The 25,217-nt window shown below is 35.0% G+C and overlaps 10 protein-coding genes across 10 annotated transcripts; 3 read left to right on the top strand and 7 right to left on the bottom strand.

Moving 5' to 3' along the window:
• Positions 1-350: 350 nt before the first annotated feature.
• On the bottom strand, positions 351-1,583 carry NESG_01925 (uncharacterized protein; the record flags this gene model as incomplete). The annotated part of the gene is made up of 1 exon (XM_053049541.1): positions 351-1,583. The coding sequence occupies one exon, from the start codon at positions 1,581-1,583 to the stop codon at positions 351-353; it is 1,233 nt and encodes a 410-aa protein (XP_052904491.1).
• A 50-nt stretch (positions 1,584-1,633) lies between these two features.
• On the top strand, positions 1,634-3,361 carry NESG_01924 (uncharacterized protein; the record flags this gene model as incomplete). The annotated part of the gene is made up of 1 exon (XM_053049540.1): positions 1,634-3,361. The coding sequence occupies one exon, from the start codon at positions 1,634-1,636 to the stop codon at positions 3,359-3,361; it is 1,728 nt and encodes a 575-aa protein (XP_052904490.1).
• A 1,152-nt stretch (positions 3,362-4,513) lies between these two features.
• On the bottom strand, positions 4,514-5,557 carry NESG_01923 (uncharacterized protein; the record flags this gene model as incomplete). The annotated part of the gene is made up of 1 exon (XM_053049539.1): positions 4,514-5,557. The coding sequence occupies one exon, from the start codon at positions 5,555-5,557 to the stop codon at positions 4,514-4,516; it is 1,044 nt and encodes a 347-aa protein (XP_052904489.1).
• An 863-nt stretch (positions 5,558-6,420) lies between these two features.
• On the bottom strand, positions 6,421-7,371 carry NESG_01922 (uncharacterized protein; the record flags this gene model as incomplete). Its single annotated transcript, XM_053049538.1, has 1 exon — positions 6,421-7,371. The coding sequence occupies one exon, from the start codon at positions 7,369-7,371 to the stop codon at positions 6,421-6,423; it is 951 nt and encodes a 316-aa protein (XP_052904488.1).
• Positions 7,372-7,952: 581 nt separating this feature from the next.
• Positions 7,953-8,993, bottom strand: NESG_01921 (uncharacterized protein; the record flags this gene model as incomplete). The annotated part of the gene is made up of 1 exon (XM_053049537.1): positions 7,953-8,993. The coding sequence occupies one exon, from the start codon at positions 8,991-8,993 to the stop codon at positions 7,953-7,955; it is 1,041 nt and encodes a 346-aa protein (XP_052904487.1).
• A 449-nt stretch (positions 8,994-9,442) lies between these two features.
• NESG_01920 (uncharacterized protein) lies at positions 9,443-9,694 on the bottom strand (the record flags this gene model as incomplete). The annotated part of the gene is made up of 1 exon (XM_053049536.1): positions 9,443-9,694. One exon carries the CDS (start codon positions 9,692-9,694, stop codon positions 9,443-9,445), a length of 252 nt encoding a protein of 83 aa, XP_052904486.1.
• Positions 9,695-13,643: 3,949 nt separating this feature from the next.
• NESG_01919 (lysyl-tRNA synthetase) lies at positions 13,644-15,206 on the top strand (the record flags this gene model as incomplete). Its single annotated transcript, XM_053049535.1, has 1 exon — positions 13,644-15,206. The coding sequence occupies one exon, from the start codon at positions 13,644-13,646 to the stop codon at positions 15,204-15,206; it is 1,563 nt and encodes a 520-aa protein (XP_052904485.1).
• Positions 15,207-15,698: 492 nt separating this feature from the next.
• Positions 15,699-19,880, bottom strand: NESG_01918 (uncharacterized protein; the record flags this gene model as incomplete). The annotated part of the gene is made up of 1 exon (XM_053049534.1): positions 15,699-19,880. One exon carries the CDS (start codon positions 19,878-19,880, stop codon positions 15,699-15,701), a length of 4,182 nt encoding a protein of 1,393 aa, XP_052904484.1.
• A 746-nt stretch (positions 19,881-20,626) lies between these two features.
• On the top strand, positions 20,627-21,355 carry NESG_01917 (uncharacterized protein; the record flags this gene model as incomplete). The annotated part of the gene is made up of 1 exon (XM_053049533.1): positions 20,627-21,355. One exon carries the CDS (start codon positions 20,627-20,629, stop codon positions 21,353-21,355), a length of 729 nt encoding a protein of 242 aa, XP_052904483.1.
• A 478-nt stretch (positions 21,356-21,833) lies between these two features.
• NESG_01916 (uncharacterized protein) lies at positions 21,834-24,590 on the bottom strand (the record flags this gene model as incomplete). Its single annotated transcript, XM_053049532.1, has 1 exon — positions 21,834-24,590. The coding sequence occupies one exon, from the start codon at positions 24,588-24,590 to the stop codon at positions 21,834-21,836; it is 2,757 nt and encodes a 918-aa protein (XP_052904482.1).
• Between the last annotated feature and the right edge of the window lie 627 nt (positions 24,591-25,217).

The raw sequence follows: 25,217 nt of genomic DNA, 5'->3' as shown, positions 1-25,217 counted from the left end.
CTGGGAGTATACAGAGATAGACTAATTATAGTGGGAGTATATATTAGTCACAAATATAACACAAATAGACTAAATACAACAGTAACTCACTAATTAGTCATAAATACAACAGTAATATATAGTTAGTCATAAATACAACACACTAATACTAAATACAGCAGTAGTATATATTAGTCACAAATACAACAATATCCCACTAATTAGTCATAAATACACCACAAGTATATAGTTAGTCACAAATACAACACACTATGACTAATATATACACAAATAATAATATTTTGAAATAATTCATTTATTCCCTACTAATTCCTTCACTTCCTTCACTTCCTTCACTTCCTTCACTTCCATTAGTGCAGTGACATCTTCTTGATTGGTGAGAATCTCTTGCCTAACAGGAATCCAACGGCAAATAACCCACATCCCATTGATATCATGGCAGTTACAGATATATTATGACCTTTCTTATTCATTTCAGTTAGTTTTATATTCATGTTCTGCACTAAATAGAACAATTCCTGCCTGTGACCCTCTTCCTGCTGGGCATGCTTCTTGGTCACATCTATTAACGACTTAAGCCCATCCCTTACCTCTAATATATGCGCAACCATGAAGTTAGTCACCTTTTTAACGTACATTACATTATCTGCAATGGGTTTTCCTTGTGGGTCACCCATCACAATACGTAAATACTTTGTAAGATGCTCTATCCCAGATATAATGTGCTGCATATCTTCAGTAGGGTCTATTTCATGTGGTAACCTGGGGATTGTCTCATTTATATCTGCATTATATGCATTTGGGTCATATTCTGGATGTTCTTCTCTTTTGTACAGTGAGGCACTGACTAATTTAAACGCATTCTTAACAGAGGCTGCATAATCTGTGGTTAATCCAAAGTACTTTCCTGATAGTCTACTACTAATTTCTGCCATTTGCGTATATCTTACCCTATCATATATGAGATTTTTATCTTTATCGTATATTTCTATCTTGAAATTTTTTTCTGTTGAAATTATTTTCAGGGTTAACGTATTTTTGTCTTTGAAAATATTTGGGTCTGGACTGTCTTTTAGTTCGATTGTATCTGGGGCTAATTCTGTATAGTCAGTTTCACCATGATTTACAGATACAATTATATCTACTCCCTTGCCAATGAACTCCAATCCTGCCACTATCCCGTTGAATTTGCCTTTTGCGCCTTTGAATCCCCCGTGTCTCACTGGGTCTTCTGTGTACCAGGCGTAAATTCCTGCGAATTCTGGGTATTTTAAGGTAGGGACCTTGAAAGTGATTTCTAGTGACCACTCATCCTCTTGGGTATTCTTGTTTTTGAAGTTTACAATGGATCCTGAATTGCCATTTCTGAGGGACCATTCATTATTTTCTTTGATCCCATTGTAGAGTCTGGCTGCTGTGTCTGTCATCTCCAGGCCCTGGAGTTTTTTTTCTGAAAATTTGCAGACTGAATACTTTACGGCTAATAACCCGATTAAACCCGATATAACCCGAGGTTGCATAATATTATGCGTCACAAGAAAGTATTTATAGGAATGGTTTCCATAACAAACAATCAGTATCATAGTGTTTTTGTATATATTTTCATGTATATTTTGTGGTCTAAATAGAGTACATGCATAATTTACGTATTTTACTGTATATAAGTGGACTAATATATCTGTACACTGGATATGTACGTGGAATTGGTATAAATTCCTTATGCTCTTGTGTAAACCCATCTGGTGTATGTGCTATATTATGTATGCGGCAGAATTACAATAACCCGATTATAACCCGATATAACCCTATTATAACCCGATATAACCCGATTGTAACCCGAGTTGGCCCTAAGCAGATTATATACGTAACAGAGACAGACTACTCCACTGTAACCCAGACTAAGACAAAGACAAGGCACACAATTAGGACGTATTTAACTACAGTATTGCAGAATGTACCAGTTACTGTGGAAAGAAAGCGTACAGTTACAGTTACACCAATTCCTGTTACAAATACAAAAATAATAACGGAATTTTTAAAAGTAACAAATATTGAGACAATTACTGTTGTACCAAGTATGCATTCTGTAACGGTCAAAAGTATTCAGGTTATAACTCAACCGCCAATTTTATCTACAGTTCGGGTGAGTGTAACGGCAGAGCCTGTGATTCATGTGGAGACTAAGGTTATAACAAGCATAATTACGCCTAAGCCTATTTATATAACAAATACAACAACTTCTGTTAAGACAGTGCAGGTGCACCCTACATTATACAAGGATTACATTAATGTTAAGCCACTTGTGAATGATTCTGGGGTTCTTGTTGAATTTCATGATTCAAATAATAAGGTGAAAACCGTTAGGGTTATATTACCGCATAAGGAAATTTTTGAAAAACCTGAAAATTTTGAAAAATCAAAATATTCGGGTGTGCCCGGGTATAACCCGAATAATGGGCCAAATAATATGCAGAATAGTGGACCAAATATAGCAGGAAATGACCTTAGTAGACCAAATAATATGCAGAATGGTAATAACCCGTCTAATATGCAGAATAGTAGACCAAATACAACAGGAAGTAACAATATCCCGCGTAATATGGGTTATAATGGACCAAATACAACAGGAAATAACAATATCCCGCCTAATATGCAGAATAGTGGACCAAATACAACAGGAAGTGACCTTAGTAGACCTAATATGGGCTATAATAGACCAAATACAACAGAAAATGGTAAAATATTCACTATAACAAAAAATACTCCAATTATCTCTACGGAAGTGATTTCCATCACCAGATCAGTCACAAAGACAGAATATGTCCATAAACCACAAGCCACAAAGAAAATAACCATGAAGCCAGTGACAGTAATTAAGACAATAAGTATCCCAGTGGAAAGACCAATTAAAATAAATCACACCGTAACAGAAACCATAACTAAAACAAAAACAGAAAAAAAAACAAAGATACAGACAATATTTTCTACAATTATATCAAGTCGCCCCCGACTGACTGTAATTAATACAAAAACCCAACAGAAAAATAACTTCCTGACAGTCACACTGACAGAGACCCTTAAGCCCACAGTGAAAATAATCACAGAAGTAAAACCCGTGTATATAACACAGACTAAGAGACTAATTACAACAGGAACAATAACTAAATACGTGACTATAACAGAAGTGCCTATTCCTACGCTTAAAGTAGACAGGACGCAAGAATATTCGAATATTATTGCAGAATTAAGGGGAAAAATAGATGAATACAGGGATCTATTAAGGGAATCAAACAGAATAAGCGATGATCACCAGAAAGAGATAAATACATTAAGGGAACTGATGAAGAGGAATACTGCTTGATTAATACATGGGGAGAATATAGTATGAGTTAGGGCATAAATTGTGGTGAAAGTGGATTAAGTTTTGCCATATATGGATTAAGTTTTGTCATATTCGGGTTATATTTTGTACTAAGTGGAAATAGTCTTGCTAGATATGGATTATATTTTGTACTAAGTGGATTAAGTTTTGCACCAAGTGGAAATAGTCTTGGTAGATGTGGAAATAGTCTTGTCATGTTATATTCTGGTTATATGCCCTGCAGTGTATTGGATATAAATAGACTAGATAATTAAATAAATATTTAAGTTTAATAGGATTTACAGTGACGCAATATAGGAGTATATAAACAAGACTATTTACGCTTAGTGCACAATATATTCCACACATGACAGGACTTAATCCACTTAGTGCATAATTTATGACTCAATTGACAAGACTTAATCCACTTAGTGCACAATATAATCCACTTAGTGCAAGACTTAATCCATCATACCCCTATATAACTAGTAGTACAAGAATATTAAATAAATATAATTTATTTTTAAAAGAACCAGGATACACTAATATACTAAGAATAGACAAGAGTAGACTAATTATACTAAATACAACAGAGTATGACTAATTATACTAAATACAACAGAGTATGACTAATTCTAACAAGATAAACTAATTATAAATATACAAGGGGTATATAAGGCATAGACTAATTACAACGGGAAATTAGTCTATTTTACAACAGGATAGAATAAATATACTAAATATAATAGAATTATACTAAATACACTAAATACAACAGAGTGTGACTAAATACACTGGGATAATACTAATTATAACAGACCATATATATTAGTCATAAATACAACAGTAGTATATAAGTTAGTCACAAATATAACAAAATTATAAGTTAGTCACAATTACACCACAAGTATAGGTTAGTCATAATTATAACAATATATGACTAAATACAACACAAATAGACTAAATACAACACAATTATAAGTTAGTCACAAATACAACAATATCCCACTAATTAGTCACAAATACAACACAAATAGACTAAATACAACATAATTATATATTAGTCACAAATACAACACAAATAGACTAAATACAACAATATACGACTAAATACAATACAAACCCCATTGAATATGCTCTTTTTATTTAAAACTACAATAAATACATTGGTTCAATGCACTTAATTGACTTGCACTTCTTTGAGCACGTGGGATCACTGCATATACAAACTGTCATACATGACTTTTCCTTACCAGGTTGCCCCCTACCACTCTTAAAATATTTCATAACCCCAGATAAAAAGTCTCCACTGAACTTCTCATCGTGTAATTCCTGGATATCCTTCTTTGTTGTATTGGAAATGTCTTCAATTAACATTTTTGCAGAGATATAATTCTGGCTCATAACGTCTTTTGATAGATCCCTGGCCTGATAGAAGCCAATATCTGATAAAATTCCAGTTGAAATAATTTCATCCTTTGATTCAACGGGAACCCCAGTGAAATATCCTGATGAATCAATTAGTCCCCCATCTTGATTCATTTTAAATTGTATTTTACCCCAATAGTCACTATATATACCACCCCCTACTGGATATGCCATTATTCCTGAAATAGGCGTAATCCCTGGGATTGCACCTTTTCTTTCTATTAGGCTGCTGTAGTAATTGCCTATTACATTTGCTGCTGCTAGGCCATCTTGCATTTCTGTTGTTCTTAGTGTGCTGTATCCTGTGTATACGCCTGGGCCTGTGTTGTGGAATGATGGGTTAGTCATGTTTATATCTGGTTTCATTGGGTTATGGCTTGGATTGTTCATTTTAGTGGGTGGATAACCTTGGTTATTTTTATAACTGTCATTTTTGTAATTGTTGTTAATTTCCTTATTTGGATTTTTATAACCGTCATTTTTATAACTGTCATTTTTATAAGGGTTATTATTTTTATAAGGATTATTCATTTCCTTATTTGGATTTTTATAACCGTCATTTTTATAAGGGTTATTATTTTTATAAGGGTTATTACTTTTATAAGGGTCCATTCCTTTTGATGCTCCTTTGCTGTGGTATTTCCCTTCTGACTTTGACTTATATTCTTCTTTGTTTTTGAAAGAGCCTTTGTCGTTATGTTTACTGAATATACTGTATGCTAGTATATTTTGTGTGACTAAAGTTAGTATAAATATGTATTTCTTCATGGGAATTTGGGATAAAAACGGTTATATAGTTAATTTTGGTGAAATGTATGGGAATTTTGTGTATTTTATGATTGTTGCATGGGTTATTTCGTGTTTGTAACACGTTATATTATGTTTGTTTCTTGTTTTAACGTGTTATTTTGTGATATTTGGTTTTAAAGGTGTTTGTTTCGTGTTTTAAACGGTTATTATTGGGTTATATTGTGTTGTATTATGACTAGTAGGGTATATCGGGTGTTTTAAATGGGTATTTTGATTATTTTGCATTGTTTTGAATTATTTTACTATGCCATGAACAAGACTTATTATTTTTTTGTAACAGAACCTATTACGTAAGTGACAGGAGTTATTACGCAGAGGACAAGACTATTTCCACTTGGTACAAGACTTATTACGTGAAGTGCATAACTTATTACGTAAGTGACAAGACTATTTCCGCGGAGTGCAAGACTTATGGCTAGTTGGACAAGACTTAATACACTTCTTCCCGAAACTAACAAGACTTATGCCACAATGTCAAGACTTATTCCACACTGTCAAGACTTATGCCACACTGACAGAACTTATTCCATTTTGTCAAGACTTATTCCACTATGACAGAACTTAATCTACCTATCCCGAAACTGACAAGACTTATTCCACACTGTCAAGACTTATGCCCAACAATACACAATATATTCCACTTTACCAAGACTTTTTCCACTCAGTACAAGACTTAATCCACTATACGTCCAAAACCAAACTGTAAATAGCCAATAAATAATAAAAAGACATTAATACTCACTAATACACAATAAAAACCTAATAAAAATCAAAATCCCGTTAAATCCATGATAAAAAATAATATCCAATTTAATAAACTATCACTTCCAGTTAAAATACATTGACACTAATCCTATCCCAATCTCTAACGTAATCAAAATAATTATTATTTTCTCCAATCTTTCCCCACTAACCGTATTTATGTGTGTAGATAATAATGTAAGTATCTCGTGTATTACATCACACTTCTGATTAACTATTTCAGTTCTACTCTTCAATTCCAAATATAATTTAAAACTCTCATATAACGAAGTATAATTAGGATAGTACCATAATATCTCAGGTGTATCCAATATGTTCGTTGATAAATTCAAATTAAATTTCAATTTATGCAAGACACCAATTAATTTTATCACTTCTTCTCTCTTTCTGGTTGTAAACCCCTTTGCTACTATCTCATCAGGTAGACCCCTTATGCTTTCTATTGTTCTTTCAGCATGTCTCTCAAATACGTCCAATTTAGTGCTTTGTGCTAGGGCATTAGAAATAATCATCTTATTATATACTGACTCATTATCCAGATATATTACATCATTAATGATTGATGCGCCTTCTAATACTATTCCATATCTGAAGTCTTCTCTTTCCACTAATTCCTTGTTGTAACTCATTTCTTCAAAGAATTGCTGGTGTGCTAGTAGTTTATCTCTGGCTTCTTCTTGTATTCCCCAGAATACTACTACGCCGTATCTGAATATGAATATATCACCTTTTCCTGTGGGCTGATTAAGGAGTATATGTATGCACTCTCTGAAGTATATGTGGATATCTGTGTAGGCTGATCTTTCCTTTAAGAAGCCAAATAATTTTATGATGTTTATTTTCTCTGCTGTGCATAGGACTAAGATGTCTTTTAGTTCGATTGATTTATCTATTCCATTTTGTTGTTTATGTTGTTGGATTGTCTTTAATTCTAGTGCTTCCTTTGAGACTCTTCTGTTTTCTATTCTTGTCTTTTTTGTGTCATTTGGTTCTGCGTATTGTTCTTTCATAAATTTATTTATTTTATGGGGTATATTTATAGTGGATATTAGTGTATCATAAGGGGGGAGTATTGGTTGGTGTGTTTTGTTTGAGAGTATTTTGGGTGTCATAGGGTTATTTTGGTTGTCATGGGGGTTAGAGAGGATTAAGTCTTGTCATTTTGGGCATAAGTCTTGCACTAAGTGGATTTAGTCTTGCACTAAGTGGAAAAAGTTCTGCATGTTGGGGAATAAGTCTTGCACAAAGTGGATTAAATTGTGTACAGAGTAAAAACAGTCTTATTAAGAATGGGCTACCTCTTAGTCCATATACGTCTATTAATTAGCAAGAACTGACTATTTATTAGTGCTTATATCTGGCTATTTATTGGTTATATGTGGGAGTATGTGGGAGTATATAAATAGGACTATTCTTAGATCTACCTATTACAGAAATTAATACGCAGGGAACAAGACTTAATCCACTTGGTGCAGAACTTAATCCATATAGTACAAAACTTAATCCACTTTGTACAAAACTTAATCCTCATAGAATGACAAAACTTAATCCACAAATGACAAGACTTAATTCTCTCTAAATAATAAATAGGCTACCCCATATGGCTATCCATGAACTTCCCGAATTCGTATACGAAGGAATTCCTGTATATCCTTGTTAATATCTGGTTGGAATTAAGATCCTTTAAGGTGTATGCATATGGTACAGTGCTTGTTCTTATATTATAATCCTTAGGGCCGTTTAGTCTGAATATATACGGGAATAGTTCAAATTTACAGATATATTTAACGTATTTATCAGGTCTATACGACCATTCTTCTGTTAATATCTCATCTTCAACGTACTTTAGTATGTCAAAGTCACTAGGCAATGTATAATAGTATATATGGGCTATTTCTGTTATAATTTCATTAAGAAGTGTCTTAAAATATTCTGCAATTAATGTGTCCTTGGTGTACCACTTGTCAAAGAAGCAGAATGTCCTTTCTCTGTGCAGGAATGTCTTGAATATCCCTATTTCCTTGACTTTTTCATGGAGTTCATTTGGATTATAACGGATTTTTCCTGGTTTATTACTGAAATTCGGGAATATTATCCCAAGTTCATTGATCTTTAAGATTTCCACGAAATTATTTATCACTTCCAGGATAATTTCCTTATGGATTGCGAATTTCTTGAGGACCCACAGGTGCCCTTGCATTATTTCTGAATATTCTGTGAGTGTGCCTATATAATCATCTAAGTATCTGGATATATTATCTGATAGTAAGAGTTCTGTTACTTGTTCAATTGGGGTTTGGTTGGGTTTTGATTGATTTTTGTGATTTTCGGATTTTGAGGTGAAAAAATCAACTGTATTTTCTAATGAATTTGTTTTTCCTGGGAGGAGGGGCAGTCTGCTTATGAAGGGATGATTAATTGATGATTCTATTACTTGCTGGTATGCAAATAATCTTAAGATTGCATCGTATTTCTTTTGAACCTTTATGTATTCTCTTGTTATTCCACTGGTGGAAATGAATCTTAGCCAATTACTGTTTTCATGCAGGAGGGAAGCGTGTAAGACTTGGTCTATGCTTTCATACAATATTTCTGTTATTTTTGATGAGCACTTAGTAACTGCCTCGTGCATGAAAATAATTGCAAAAAAAGATATTTGTTGGATATTTGTTGTATAATTATTGGATAATTGGGTATAACGGGTTTTTATTTCCCTTTTGGGATATTTATTGAATATATACTGTTTTTATTGCCTAGTTGGGATATTTATTGCCTTATTAGGAGGGTTATTCGGTTATTTGTTGCCTAATTTGGTTATTATTTCCTTATTGAGTATATACTGTTATTACTTCCTAATTAGAATATATCGTTATTTATTTCCTTATTGAGCATACTATTTCCCAATTAGGATATTATCCCATAATTAACTATAATTAACCAAAATTACACCCATATATCCCAATACCTAACATACGTATATTTCTGTTGTAATATCCTTCATAAATTCATAAAATAACAGAATAAAAGTGTCTTTACTTCTTAATGAATAATCCATATAAGTTATACTTTATTAATGATTTATTAATGGCAGTTTCCTGCAATTGACTTTCTTTCGTTAATCTTCATGTATTTTCTTAAATGTCTCATTCTTCCGGTGCCTTCTGCTCTTCTTCCCTTTGCCTTTGGTGATCCTGGGTTTCTCCATCTTCTTTCTGGGTATGCACAGCTTGAGCAACTGTTCTTTTGCTTGTGATATGACTCATTTCCGCATCTGATGCATTGTATGTGATTTCTCTTATTTCTCTTACCAAAACTTGTAGTTCCCTTTGTCATTCTCTAACTGGCCGGGATGCAAAAATAAAAAGAAAAAGAAGAAAAAATTAGCAGACGGATTGTTTGGACTGGGAAGAGTATAGAGAAGTATAGAGACGTATAGGGAAGTATGTGATTGAATAGTGTTAATTATTGCTGCTTGGTGATTAAATATAGTTAATTAGTGGTTATTTACAGTTAAATGTGGTTGGTTAATGCTTTGTATGGTTAATTCTGGTTTAATATGGCTAATTGCTGTTATAACCGGTTAATTGTTAGCTAATTGCTGTTAAATGTGGTTAATTGTTAGCTAATTACTGTTAAATTTGGCTATTATGACTATTTATAGCCAATTTATGTTATACACAGTTAAATAGTGTTATATACTGCTATATATAGAGATATTCTAGTTATAAGAGGCGTATACACAGTTATTTATATCCAATTACTGTTAATTACTGTTAGTTACTGTTATATACGTCTAATTACTGTTAAATAAGTATTTCATACAAGTTATATACGGCTGACTAATGCACTTAGTATGATTCTTTCTTGCTTTTGCAGAATTTTTCTTGTTTCTGGTGAATTTCATTCGGGTTTATTTGTCACTCTGCAAGAATATTTATAGAGGAGAAATAAACATAGTACAAATACATATTCCCAACTAACAACAGCAGTGAATGATTAGAATATAACCTTATTTAGTCCAAAATACACTAGTCTTAATCTAAAGTACAATCAGTTGATCTAAAATTTGCTTTTAAGTTTAATAATTTGTTATTTTAATATGCTGAAAGAGACAGAGCGCAAAGAATCCCTATTGATTGCATTTTTTGTTATAATAACGCTATTTATTATTATGTGGGTTATAGCAAATATATTTCGTGGATTACAGTACGTATTGCGTATAGTAACATATATATTTCATGTTTTGCAAGAACCTTATCAGCTTTTATGAAATTTCAAGAAAGACAATCTTAGAATAAAGTTATATGGTAAGCCGCATTATTAAAATAATAAAAGGCATTTACTTAACACAATTTAACCAGAATTACTTAAAGAATGCTATTTTCTGGTTATCTTCATTCTCATGCATTTTTAAATATTTTCTATGGAAATATAGCCCGAATTGTGAGCTTATTCTTGTGCTACCTCTTGAATAGTGTGCCCTTTTGTGCTTTGTCTAAAAATTATTTTAGTTCTTTCGTGCAGCCGCAAATATTTAATATATTCGGGTTATATATGGCTATATATGGTTGAGTAGTGTGCTTAGACTAATTCTTTCTTGTTTTTTTTGAATTTTAGTTAGGTTATTTGCTGCTTGCAAGAATATCCGTAGAAAATAAATAATTTTACTGTGCTCACATATTCACAAGTAATAAAACTAACAAATATCTAGACTTAATCTAAGCACTTTTTAAGTTTAATAATTTGTTAATTTAATATGCAGAAAGACACGCATGAAGATACAGGTTTTGACCGAATTCGAAGAAGACTCCTTATACTCTTATTGTTGGCTCTTGTTATAGTTGTAATATCGACATTCTTTCTACTAATGCACGTATTGGATATGATAAGACTACCAGTGCAGACTGTATAAAGTTCTGGGAAAAGCCAGTCTTACAATAATGTGACATGGTAAATTCTGGTTATTTCATAATAAAAGGTGTTTATTTAATCTGAATTTAGCGTACTCTAGCTGCATAATTAGCCAATAATACAGCTAGTAGAGTTATAACGTGAAGGATATTCACTAATTAATTTTGCTTGAAATTTAAAATGGAAATAACTCAGAATATGGTGCATGCACTTATATAGTGTTATTTTCAGATTGTTTATTTTCATGCATTTCTTTGAATATTTTCATTTTTAGTCGTGTTCCATTGTAGAGGATATTTTTTCCCCTTCGAAATACTAGGCTTGGCAGTACTAAACTTGGATATAATTTATTTTTCATTGACTATATACAGTCTCTAGTAACAGCTGTCAATAATTGTTTTACTCACAAACACATGAGATTTGGCTGTTAATCTAAATATGTCACTTCTTGCTACAAACTCGGCGTGTAAACAAGTTGAGCCTCTTGTAGCATGCTGGTCTACAGCTAAATACTCAGATGGCAGTGGCTAACACCAATCTATCCTGTTGACCTGGGAAGAGAGTTTTATGCTCTCAAGGCAAGGAAACCAACAGTAAAGAAGTATTATACTAGAGAAGGCTATATTATATGGGAATATAGCCTGAATTAACTTAAAATTCATTTTGGTTAAATTTTCTACTTCTCAAATTTGAGGCTACTAGACTGCTAATATAAAGGGAAGTAGTTTCGTGAAATAAGAAAATTAGAAAAACACTATGTAATTATCTGAGAATATTTTAAAAAGTGGCACATTTTAATTATCAAGAATACCCGAAATTCAATGGTGAATAGCTACTATACATTCATATATCTGTGAAAATGCTCTAATAAAACATCCTTAATAATGACTATATCTTTTTTATACCACTATTTGGGTTATATTAGTATAACCCCATATGAAAATGCTACACCACAGTAAGTGTGTTATCTTAATATGCATGCGATCCTAATCGCTCTAATAATCTTTTTTCTTGCTATTTGTGGTTGATCTGCTGATGGTTCTTTAACTTTTGTCATTTTTCGTATTTTCTGTGCCTCTCTCTATAAATAAATAAAACAAGTTCATTCTTGATTATTTCTATAAAAAAATGAAGATATTTATATTTCGAGGATAAAAAGAATACAAAAAGAGAAAATAAGAAAAGCCATTCTAGAGGGAAGATGGTCAAAATGCGCTGTAATTTGGATATAGCCTAGATAACATGCGTACCTTAGCAGATTTGCGCTTTTATGCGTCTTTTACAGGTTTTAGAAGACACTTAAAACCGCACTTGCAAGATATGCAAGGATATAATGTTTATCTTATCTTAATTTAGTATACTAAGCTAGAACCCTCTAGAACCCGATCTAATATACATATTATGTAGATCTTTGCAGAAAATGTGCATGCATAGTAAACTTTGCTGCATTCTAGCCGTATTTAAGCTATTCTAGCATATAGAAAGAGAGTATATTTCGGGCTCTTGTTATATTCGGGTTATATCTAAACAAATTGAAAGTTCTGAAATAAAAGCAGTAAATAAATAGTGCACATGATATTTATGCAGGATTCTCTGGTTTATTCTGTAATTATTCGGGTCTTTCTGAAAGTACTATTTACAAAGCACTTCTAGCCAATGAACATGTCACGAACTGAACCAAAGAAGAAAATATCTACTAAATGTGCAATCTTAGCACCGCAAAAATATAAAGCATCCAAAACTATCACTTTCCACTCGAGTATTTGATTGCATACACCGTTTATGACATTAGAATGTAACAGCATTTTATTATTTCTAAAATTTAAACTATTTTAACAGTGAAATACACACAGCTCTTGCTTCTAAATTTAAGCTGCCCAAATAACCCAAAGAAAAGAAGAAAAAGAAAAAAGTATGGACTTGAATATAACCCGGCATAACAGAAATATAACACACAAAGAGATATAACACAAATATAGCATAAATATGACCTGAAATATAACACATATTCATGCAATTTAAACCATACATTGCAGGACACAAAGGCACTCCTTAGTGCATCTTAGTGTATAATCGCTAAATACTCACTCAGAATGGTTTCTTGGCATATTACTCCAGTAGAAAAACCTCTATAATTTTAACTTATTTTGGCTACACCTAACAGACAAAGGAATATTTGCACAAAAATAATTCGTATGAAGATATCCTAAATAGTCCTACATAAATATATCACACCAAGAAATACTCAATTACAAATTAGTTCCATTATTTATGGGTGCCTTAAATGGCTACCTAAATATGCTTTCTATTCTGGCATAAATTCACTGGCTACCCATACTATATATTTTTATTTTTTTATAACCCGAATTATATGAAAGAAGAAGTCAGTAGATATAAATATCTGGAAAGCAGAGCCATGTCAGGAGAACTATTGTACCCATACGACTTTAAAGAGAGCATGTCAATAAAAGCAATAATTGAAGTGGTAGAGCAGGAAAAACTAACAGCAGAGACCATAGATGCCTCGCAGTACAGCACAAAGAAAATAACAACCGCAGGAAGAGTCCTTGCCATACGCTCAATCGGAAAGATATCCTTCATAAGGATAGAGTCAGCAGGACAGTCAATCCAGATCATCTGCAAGGCAAAGTGCAAAGATATCTTCAGAGGAGACGTAATAGGTGTTGAAGGCACAATTGGCTACAGCATGAAAGGAGAGCTAAGCGTAATAAGCAGTAATATTAGAGTACTTTCCCCATGCCTGCACATATATCCTACAGTGCACTACGGCCTCAAGGAGACAGAGCTAAGATACAGACAAAGATACCTAGACTTAGTCCTGAATAAAAACAGTTTAGACAGATTTGTAGTCAGGAACAAGATCATAAGCTTCATTCGCAGGTACCTGGACAGCAAAGACTTCATGGAGGTTGAAACTCCTATGATGCACCTCATCCCAGGAGGAGCAGCCGCAAAGCCATTCACCACAAAATTGAACGAAATGAACATGGACCTGAGCCTAAGAATATCCCCAGAACTGCACCTTAAAACACTTTTAATTGGAGGAATCCCCAGGGTCTACGAAATTGGAAGACAGTTCAGGAATGAAGGCATTGATGCAACGCACAACCCAGAATTCACAACATGCGAGTTCTACATGTCGTACGCAGACTACAATGATGTCTTGGAAATCACAGAAGAGATGCTCAGTAATATGGTCATGGAAATATTCGGGACTAAAATAATCGAGTACACAGTCCACGGAAATGCGAATGCAGGAGAGGCAGAAGAGGAAAAGACTGTAAGGATAGACTTTAATACACCATTTAAGAGAGTGGATATCCTGAGTGAGCTCTCCAAGAAGGTGGGGGCAGAAATAACTGGAGACCTCCTGGAGACAGAAGAAGGCAGAGTCCTTCTGGATGAATTATGCCGTAAGAATAACATCAGGTGCAGCAACCCCAGAACAACAAGCAGACTTCTAGATAAATTAGTGGGAGAGTACCTGGAGAGTGAATGCAACAATCCAACATTCTTAATGAACCACCCAAAGATAATGTCGCCACTTGCAAAGGAACACAGAGAAAGAAAGAACGTAACAGAAAGATTCGAACTGTTCATCTTAGGGAAGGAGGTGTGCAATGCATACACAGAACTAAATGACCCATTCGATCAAAGAAGGCGGTTTGAGCAGCAAGCAAAAGACAAAACAGCAGGAGACGATGAAGCACAAGAAATTGATGAAGACTTCTGCACAGCCATGGAGTACGGCCTGCCACCAGCAGGAGGATGGGGAATTGGAATTGACAGACTTGTCATGATGCTGACAGGAGCACAAAATATCAGAGATGTCTTGTTCTTCCCTACAATGAGACCACAGCCAAAGCAGCCTGCAAAGGGAAAGGAAGAAACAGCACAGAAAGAACAAAAGTAGTTGAGGCAGTGAAGTGAAAGAGTAGTTCATGGATAGCGACACGCGCATGCTAATTATTATGATGAATAGACAGAATAAATATCTAACTATTTAATTTTATATACTGCATATTCTTCAGTACATTTATATTGCACACATGGACTAACAGTCTTTTTAGTTGTCTCAGTTGAAGAATCTGGTGTGCCCTGATGGAGACAATATTTCAGTCAGAAGGCAGTAGTCTATAATCAACGGGTACTTGTCAAGGAAGTAGTATTTTTATCACTTGGCGGATGCCTTTTCTGACTATTCTCATGTGCTTCTTCTTTTAATATTTTCATACGATTTAGTAGTAGCCTTCTAATATATAAATCAGCGATTAGAACAATACAGCATGAAATATCATGAATAGTATGTAATACCACAGAATAACATGAAATATCAAGGAGTATTACGAAATACCACAAAATGTCACAAAATATTTGAATTTATTGCAGGAATGTGGGGATATGATTACTCTGGAATCCCATTTACGACGGAATTAATTATCGCAGCATGATCCATTTGCGTGCAGTTCCTTTGCTGCATGTGATGATTGGCTACTTGATGAATTGCAGAAATAAGCGACTCCTTGGTCTCTTCTGCGGGTGCTAAAATGCACGGTCTCCTGTGGGTTATGCGCCCTGTGGTATCTGATTGATTCGTATCTGGGGCAGCCTCTTCTGTATAACCCAGTGCATGCGGCAGTCCTTCTACTAGCCACCTAAACTCAATTAGCTCTGGATAATTCAGCGATGCCACAAGATCCAGGAACTGCAGGGCTGCATACCCCACGGATGCATTGGCAGATGTAACTGACTCTGAGGAAAGAGTATCCATGGCTTCACTGATTGAAATGGGCCACATATTTATCAGTGCGTCAATTGGCATTTTTATGCAAAGCACGCGGCAAAGATGGAAGGTCTCCACAAGCAAAATCTTGCTGCCACTTGAAACTGCGAATATTTCACTAATTAAACTGAATATTCCAGGAAGGTTCTGTGTATATTCGTCCTTTGGGGCACATAAAATCATGTAACGGACTCTTTTTATCAAGGATGCCCTGGAAATAATGTCTGATTCACGGATGAAAAAGCTTGTCGTGTTGGCACGATTAATTAAATCCTGCACCCTATCGCAGTCAATTAAATATGCGCCTATATGTACCTTTATGTGAATATTAGGAAGGGTGTCCTTGAAAAACCTTTCAGATAATATTTGCTCGTAGAAGTCTCTTCTGCAGGTTTTACTTTCTGGGAGTTTCACTAGGCTTCTTGTTATTTCGAGTGATTTGCTGTAGAGAGCATTATTTACAGGCAGTTTATAACACGGAAGTATAAGCATGCTCCAAATGGCAGATGTATCCAGGGAATAGACTCTTTTCACGGCAGTTATGATAATCGTATCAATAATATTCAGCAGATCAAGCATATCTGATGTGTTATCTATTTTATCTGGGAGGGTCTTTTTTATGCCTAATTTACTTGCAGATACAACAGAAGACTCTAAGACCTTATTTCCTAAAGAAGTTCCTGCTGCAGAACTAGTTGACTTTAAGTAAGCAGAACAAAACCATAAAAGATCACTTGTTTTTGGGTACATCTTCACCTGTGCTAGAATTGTTGCAATATGCGTATGCACCTGTGAGGACATAAATATACTTTCATTCTTGGTGTATTCTGCCCACTCCCTAAGCAATTTATACTTTCCCTTTAAGTCACTCCCAAGCATATGCAGGAAAACCTGCTGCTCAATGGTTTTCTCAATTATGGATATAAACTGGATCTGGCGATTTTCCAGGTACTCACTCAGGATTGCCTCTGCCAGAATACCCGGTGACTTACTATGAACTACAAGCACATACCTAGAAAGTATCTCCAAATTATTCTCGCATTCGTATTCCTCTGCAGCCACACTTTCTGCTGCATTTAATTTGAGTGCAGACAGTCTACTGTATATTACGGCGTATGTCTTTAGTAAAATGTGCGATATCCTGTCCATTCCGCCATCTGCAAATACGTCTGAAAACTCCATACCACAATAACACACGTACTCTCCTTTTTCTGGCCACGCGGGGATGCTTTGGTCATTGGAGCACGTACTTTTCAGGCCAGATGCACCCATATATATGCAGTGCTGCAAGATATATTGAATATGATGAATATTCCATCTGTTATTGTCTGCCGCTTCTTCTTTGTCAAAGTCTTTTATTAAGCCAGAAATAAATTCAAGCAAATCCAGAAGGACGCTGCTCTTTTTTTGCTTTACACAGTATATTATGATTTCTGTACGAATATTTTCCCTTTGCATAAATATTTCCAGTAAGTCACTTGTTTCTTGGTCACTCTTTAAGAGGAAGAATATATCCAGGGCGTGTGGTATGCTATGCCTTGTTGTAACACTTTGCAGGATTGCAGCTGCTGGGGATGTGTGAAGTGAAAATAGAACTGAAGAAAAGTCTGTGCAGACCAATTCTTTAAGGAGTCTCAGGGAGGTCTCTTTGATCTCTTGAATATTCAGGGCAAGACAACTGTTATTTCCTGCTTGTTCTATGTAAGGTAGCCCATCCATGATTTTTGAGTTTGTAAATTCAGCTGTTGCATACATTAGAAGCAAGTGTAAAATAACGGAAGCAGGGCATACTGGTACATCCGATGCATAGTATCCTGATAGATCAGATATTTCTGCCACTTTCATTTCTGGGATTTCTTGATGATTTCTTAAAAAGGCTCTGAAACTGCATGAATGTTCCAGCATGCTATCTAGAATCTGCAGACCGAATAAGACCCTGTTGTAATCGCAGTCCACCAAGAAGATAGTCTCTTCAATCTGCCTTTCACACGGCCAATTTAAGCTCTCAAATATTTCTGTAAATATTTGTGCATTTTCATTGACTTTTCTGCAGAGGTTTATGGCCTTCTGCCGGACAGCATAACTGCGCGAGGAGCAGAATGAAATTAGGAAGCACAGAAAGTGTGCACTTACTTTGCTAGTTTTGCATTGATCTACTAAAGAGAATGCTTGGCTTAGTTCTGCAGATTGATCGAGTGATGGGCGTACTCTAGTCCCTTGGTATATTATTCTTTTCTGCAAGAGGCTTTGTAGCTTTCCATTAAATATTTCATCATACGCCCAGAACGTATCTGCATCCAGGACAGCTGCCTCATACAGAATAGTGCACTCCTCTTCTGATAACTCACACGGCACAACAATCTTTGTCAGAGAATCTGTGATCATTGCGTGCACCTTCTTTGAATTTTCGCGACAACTCCAGTACTCCAAGAATACTTTTCCAATTGTCTTAACAGCTGATGTATACGTATCTAGTAGCTTTGCAGTCACTGGAATCGACAGGAAGAACAGAATTGGCTGCAGTCTATTTATCTCCCTGTCCTCTAAGTGTGCTTTAATTTCATCCCAAATCAAAGAATACGCAGAGTCCACAGGCTGTATTATATCCAGCCACTCGTACGGGTATATCTTACTCTTTATGCATCGGGTTATAAGAAGCGGGAGTTCTGTTGTTTGTGTGTGCTCGTCTATCAGGTTGTATCGAATTGCTGTTTTTATGAGCTCCATGTCAAGTGGCGCATCTAAAAATATCTCCCAAATAATCCGCTTATCAAGTATTTTGAAGAATGCACTTGCATACACTTCATTTTCTACGTCTATCACGGAAAGTATCCACAGTATAAGGCGCTTAAATATTTCCGGCGATTCTTCAATATTTTGCCGAATTGCCATTAGTATCTTAAAGCACGCACTGGGTGACTCATCAAATAACATGCATATTGATGCAAATATTAGGTCAATCCCATCTGGCTGTTTTATCAAAAGTGTGATCCACATTTGCACTCTTTTCAGGAGGGAGATTTCCTTTAATAAAAGCAGTTTTAATACGCTTAAAGACACATCTTCATTATACGGATGTAAGTCTAAACCATCTGTCTTGTAGGAAAGCAGCAAATCAAAGCTCTTCCTAAGGGTGATGATCTCCTTTGATTTTAGGGCAGACACAAACCCTTTGCTTAGCATGTCACTCCGGCCCCGCATCACTTCCAGGCCCTTATCCACCCGCAGAATATACATAAGACACCCAGGGACAAGTTCTGTGCACTGCCCCATGGCCTCCCATGTGTTTACTAAAACAGTCTTTGCCCCAACCTTTTCCTCCAAAATATTCAGTACCTGAAGGGTCATCCCGTACTGCTCGCTATTCTCTTCCTCCAAGCCCATAATCATCCCAAGAATCATTTTCTTGCAGATGTTTATGGTTTTGTCCCCAAGCACTTCAATTATCTGCTTAAGCACCGCAAGATAGCTAGGAATGCTTGTGAGATTTGAATGCGAATAAAACCCGAACAGTCCTAAAGTAAGCACATCTATTTCCTGCAGCAGGCTAACCTGTGATAGCTTTGGCATGACAATTTTGTATACGCCAAGTGCTTTCATGTGCACGCCAGCAGGTAGTGCTGGGTTAAGGCACTGATTTAGCCTTCTGTATAGGAGATGCGGCCTAGGAATGTGCGTGTACTTGTTTACTCTAAGGATGCCTTCTAGGCCTGTTAGATATGCAACTAAGTCAGACCAATCATTTGCAGTTCTGAATAATTCGAGTTGCTTCTCCAATGCAATTCTGAACTTTTTCTCACTCATTTTATGGTAGTGCAAATAAAAAGACTTATAATTAGAAAAACAAAGGGAAGGTGTGTTTAAGAATTATTTGCACGCATAGCCCAGAATAATAGAAGGAGAAGAGCTTAACTATAGTGTAATCCCAGGGATGGAAAGGCAAATAAACTGAAGGATTTTGTTTTTCACCTAAAAGTGAGAAATATTTGAGGTGTATTAGAATAATCCAAATATATTCTGTCATAACCCGAATAACATGAATATATAATGGATTATGGACACTTGGATTATTCCCAGCAGCGATAAAGTATATTCATTCTTAGCTCATTTATCTTGTGAAGTTACATGAGTTTCTGGTTTTTCTATAATTCCAGGTAGTCCATAAGTCTAGAGAGTCCATAACTCCAGCTATTCCCATGTTATACCCATATATTTGCATAATTAGAGCATATTAGTATACTTTAAGCATATAATTCAAATATAGACATAAATATGACCGGAATATGCGTCAAATATATCTGTAAACAAGTATTCCCTAACAAACAACTGTAAACACATCATATCCTGGGGAGAATCACATATGAGTGCATTCTATCGCTATAAATATTTAATTATCAAACAGATTGGAATTATTATAATCGCAGGATGGACTCAATTGAAATACATGCCTCCATAACCCAAATGCAACCTGAAGATAACGCACAGTGCTTTGGTATGGATCTCTTATGGGTTGGTTTATTTTATTTATTCGATTCGTGTTTTTAATATTTATGTTTGCATATAAGGAGAAGATGCCCGAAGGCATGTCTGAAGCAGAATTAAACAGAGCAGGTGTAATTAGATGCGGAAGCGGTGATGAATTATATGGAGACAATTCTGGGACTAGTTTATCAATTGTTGGGGCAGATTTCTGTGTAGTTGCCTCAGACACAAGGCACTCTGCAATGTACAATATTAACACGCGGCAAGCAACAAAGTCATTTTGCCTGGACGGCCGGTTCATTCTGAGTACAACCGGGTTCTATGCAGATTCCAGATACATTTTCAGTAAATTGGCATACGAGATAGATAAATATCAGTTCAAATACAACAAAAAGATGGCCATAGAACAAGCCGCAGCACTTTTGCATGTTCTCTTATACACGCACAGATTCTTCCCGAAGTTCACGTATTGCTGCTTGGTTGGGTTTAATGAAAATAATGAGCCAAAGATATTTTCGTATGATCCAGTGGGCTCGTACCAAGAGACACCCTGCAGGTGCAATGGGTCTGGTACTGCCTTGCTACAGCCAATGCTTGATTCTTGGATCACTCGCAAGAACTGGTACTGCGAGGAGGGAAAGAACTATGTGTGCACAGAGGAGGAAGTTATTTCTTTAGTGAAGGATGTCTTTAATAGTGTAGCTGAGACAGATGTGAAAACGGGAGATGGCCTGGAGGTGTACGTAATCAAGAAGGACCAAATAGTAAGAAGTGAATATCCACTTAGATCAGACTAAATTACACAAAATAACGATGCAATAAACATACTCCGTATACTTGTACTACTTAGATTATATTTAGATGTATTTTATCATTTTAATCCAAATTATTGCACTTCTGAAAAATAAAGGGCTTTAGACCTCTCTGGTGTGTGCGGATAAAAAATGCATATAAATAAATTTATGCTTTTATGCATGGAAATGCATTTGGAAGAAGTAGGTAGAATGTAGTGGTGAATAATTTATAATAAAAAGCCATTTAAATGGGGCCTAATAAGGAAATAACCGCATTAACGGTCATATGGGCCCAATAAAAACAGAAATATTTATGAAAATCAATTTTTAATTCATACTAAAGTGCACTACGGGTACACTCATAAGGTGCAATATACTTCATGGTATATTTAGTTATACTTGCTATTCTGGCTATTTAGGGAACAAAAAGGCTCAAAAAGAATACTTTAGCTGCAGATTCTTACAAGACCCGTTAATTGCGCTATTGCCTGCATTGTTTAAGGGACTCAATTGCCTCTCTTCTTTCTGCTCTCTCTTTTATTTGCATATGTATTATAGACAGAATCTCCTTGTAGCACTCGCTTGGCACTCCATCTACAATAATGTAATTAAGAATATTTGTTGGTAGCCTTGGTGCAATTATATACGTGTATAATACATCTATGCAGTTTGTTAATCTTGGCATATACCTATACATGTAAATCAACCAAACGCCACATATAATGTCACTCAGCAGACTACCCATATAAGGGTTATGATACCTCACCATTTCCAATATTTTTATGGCATTATCTGGCAAATTGTCTGAAAATAACCGCCAAAATATCAGGATATTATAAAATTGGTGTATCATCATGAACTCTGTTGAAATAATGTCGCGGCTAGATTTTTCTTTTATCTTTTTGCAAATAAACTTTGATAGCTCGAAAGGAGTTCTCATAGCATCTGCTTCATCGTAGATTATCTTGCATTGATTTAGAGTTGTGAAAAGAAAGGAATCTATATTTTGATTGGTTATAAAATTTGGGTAGAACAGAGAGAGACCAGAAAGCTCTATTGCAGCAGTTATATGTTCCCTTATGTTTTCATCAAGTCTTGTGTATGGAATTAAATTTGAAGTAAATACTATCATTGGATGTTGTTCATGGTGTATATGCGGGTATAAATTAACAATAAAAATTATAAATACTTTTGTAATAACATTTTGGGAAATCACACTCCCAAGCATTAGCAGCCTATTGTATTCCACAAAGTTATTTCTAATAAGCTTAGTAATTTCGAATTTTGCAACTTCTTCTCTAAAAATTTCTGCAGGATTTTTAACTAGCATGGAAATTGTTTTGACATATTCATATTGCAGATGCGAATAGAATGTGTTGCCAGACTTGTATTTATTCCGCATGTCCACTAGTTTCTGGTCATCTTCATCTGAAATATATGGTTTTGGAGTTTTTACACCCATAAATATCTTAGTTTTAGATATGGAAAGCATGATTGTTCTTCTTGTTAAGCCGCTTCCTAGAATTATATCTGCCCACCCAATGTATTCTACCCTTTCATAGCAGTAGTTATTATTAGCTGGAAACATTGAATATTTTATAATACTTGGCGTGAAAATGGATATTTCTGTAAAAAGATATTCCATGTATCCAAATAATTCACTTTTCTGCTTCTTCGTGTACGGTTTGTTTGCAGTCAGGATTTTATCAAAGTCTCTGTGTCTGGGGGTATCCACGGATGAAAAACCAGTTATTTCACGAATTGCCTGAAGCATATTAACAAAACCACACCTTAAATTGTTTCCAGGCACTTGGTATATTATATTCGGGTTAGGTAAATGGGAAACAACCTCATTCCAGTCCATATACATGCGCAGCGTAAAGAACTCTTTTGGCTTTTTATACTTCCTGAAGAACTCCTTGAACTTCTGTGATGGATTTGGAATATGGCTTATATCATACTCGTCTGTCTCTGGATTGTATAAGAGTGAAAGAATGAGTTTAAGAATGCTTGCATCATTTCCATTCAAAAAAATACTTTTAAAACTATGCACATACGCAGTTCCTTCTCTGTGAATAACTGGCAGTGAAAATATGGTTTTGGACCATCTGAATGATATGAATGGAGGGAAAACTTGTTTTTTTAGAATAGTAACAAGCTCCTTTGCGTTCTTATAATCCTCTGCAATTGTATTTCTGTAGTCATCTGTTGGCTGAATAAAGCATTTGTTTAATATTTGTGTTGCAGTTTCGTGCCCAGTGCCAAATATACCACTGCATTCATTTAAGATCTCATACACCGCCCTAAGGAATCCTTCTGCCTGCTGCACTGAATCCACAAATTCAAAGACATACGCTTGTATGAGGAATTTCATGCTGCACAGGAATGCCCCATTTTTAAAACTGTCCTCTGTCATTGGATCTGCATTTAATCCAAACGCATTAATAACCGGTGCATTGCAGTACTCCATAAAGAATAAAACAATCTCGCACAGACTTTTGTTGCGGTTGCTTGAACCATATACCCCCTGCCTTGTATACAACACATCCTGCAATTCAATTCTAAAGTGCTCTTCAGATTTTTCTCCCTTTTTAAGAACAACGTATGTGGCAGACCCAACAGTCTCAATGTGCATAGGCACAGTTAAATTCTCTGCCATCAGAAACAGCGCTGCCAGAAAGTGGTTCTGGTGATCTTTGAATTCATCTAACCTAAATGCACTAATGAATGCATTACTAGTTGGAAATTCAATTCCCACACCCTTCCCAAGAGTTGAGAACATTAAGATAAACACGTTACTTAATTGGTAGATATACCTTTCTATACTAAATGCATTCAAACCATGTGGTGGGTTGTTGTATTTAATCAGATTTATAAATGGCTTATAGCATGGTCTATCGTGGTGCGGAATTCTAATCCCATAGAAATCCCAATTGGGGGCTTGAGACTCTTCCTTTACTGCTAAGTAGTGCTGTATATTTATATTTGGCGAATATAGTCTTTGGTTTATGATATACGAGTTCTTACAATATAGATATCCTCGCATGAAATTCAATGGGCCGTCCTTTGCTACTACTAAATTATTCTCTCCAAATGTTAGACTCATGATCTCAAAGATCTCTTCAAGCTCCAATCTTGCAAGTACTTTTATCATATAAAATGTATTAATTAGGATGTGCACTAGAATGATACGTTTCCATGTTTTGTGTGTAACTCTTTGTCTACTCATATCTTGCATTTTATCTATAAATATTTTATGTTAAAAAATTCTAATCTATAGATAGGAAAGTATGTAAATTTTGTCTATATGGTGATATAATATCTTCCTGTGTTTTTAATAATACTTCAAAGAGAAGTCGTTTTATAAAGGATGTCTTCTTGCTGCATCGTGAGACACACAAAAAAGAACTCTCCAGAAATATTCAAAATGAACATGTGACTCATTGTAGTATTTCTATGAAATTGTTACTTTAATGTCAGGAATGTCTCTGCATCTTTAATCTAAAATCTACAAAAGTATTCAATAATCAGTAATCTAGAGACTTTTATGCAACTTCACAAGAAATATATAAAAGCAGTGCATGGAAAGAGTACACAGAGCATACAAGAACTAAAAGATAAAGGTTTTAAGACGCCTGCAATTTTACATATCCTAAATACCCCGAATCTAATACAGTATCTTTCTGGCTCGTTACTTTTATTCTCACTCTAATATTGCTCGCTAAAATAGCAGCTCTTTGTCTCTATTACAAATTATGATATGGCTAGTTTGAACCCGTGTCCAGTGAATAAAATTTAATGGAAAGTAAAAGTAAAAATAGAATAGTAGAAGAGGTTTAATTATTACTTCACATATAACCAGAAA

The sequence above is a fragment of the Nematocida ausubeli genome (genome assembly GCF_000738915.1).
Source record: "Nematocida ausubeli strain ERTm6 chromosome Unknown supercont2.4, whole genome shotgun sequence".
NCBI lineage: Eukaryota > Fungi > Microsporidia > Nematocida > Nematocida ausubeli.
This window is presented reverse-complemented; position numbering and strand designations above follow the sequence as displayed.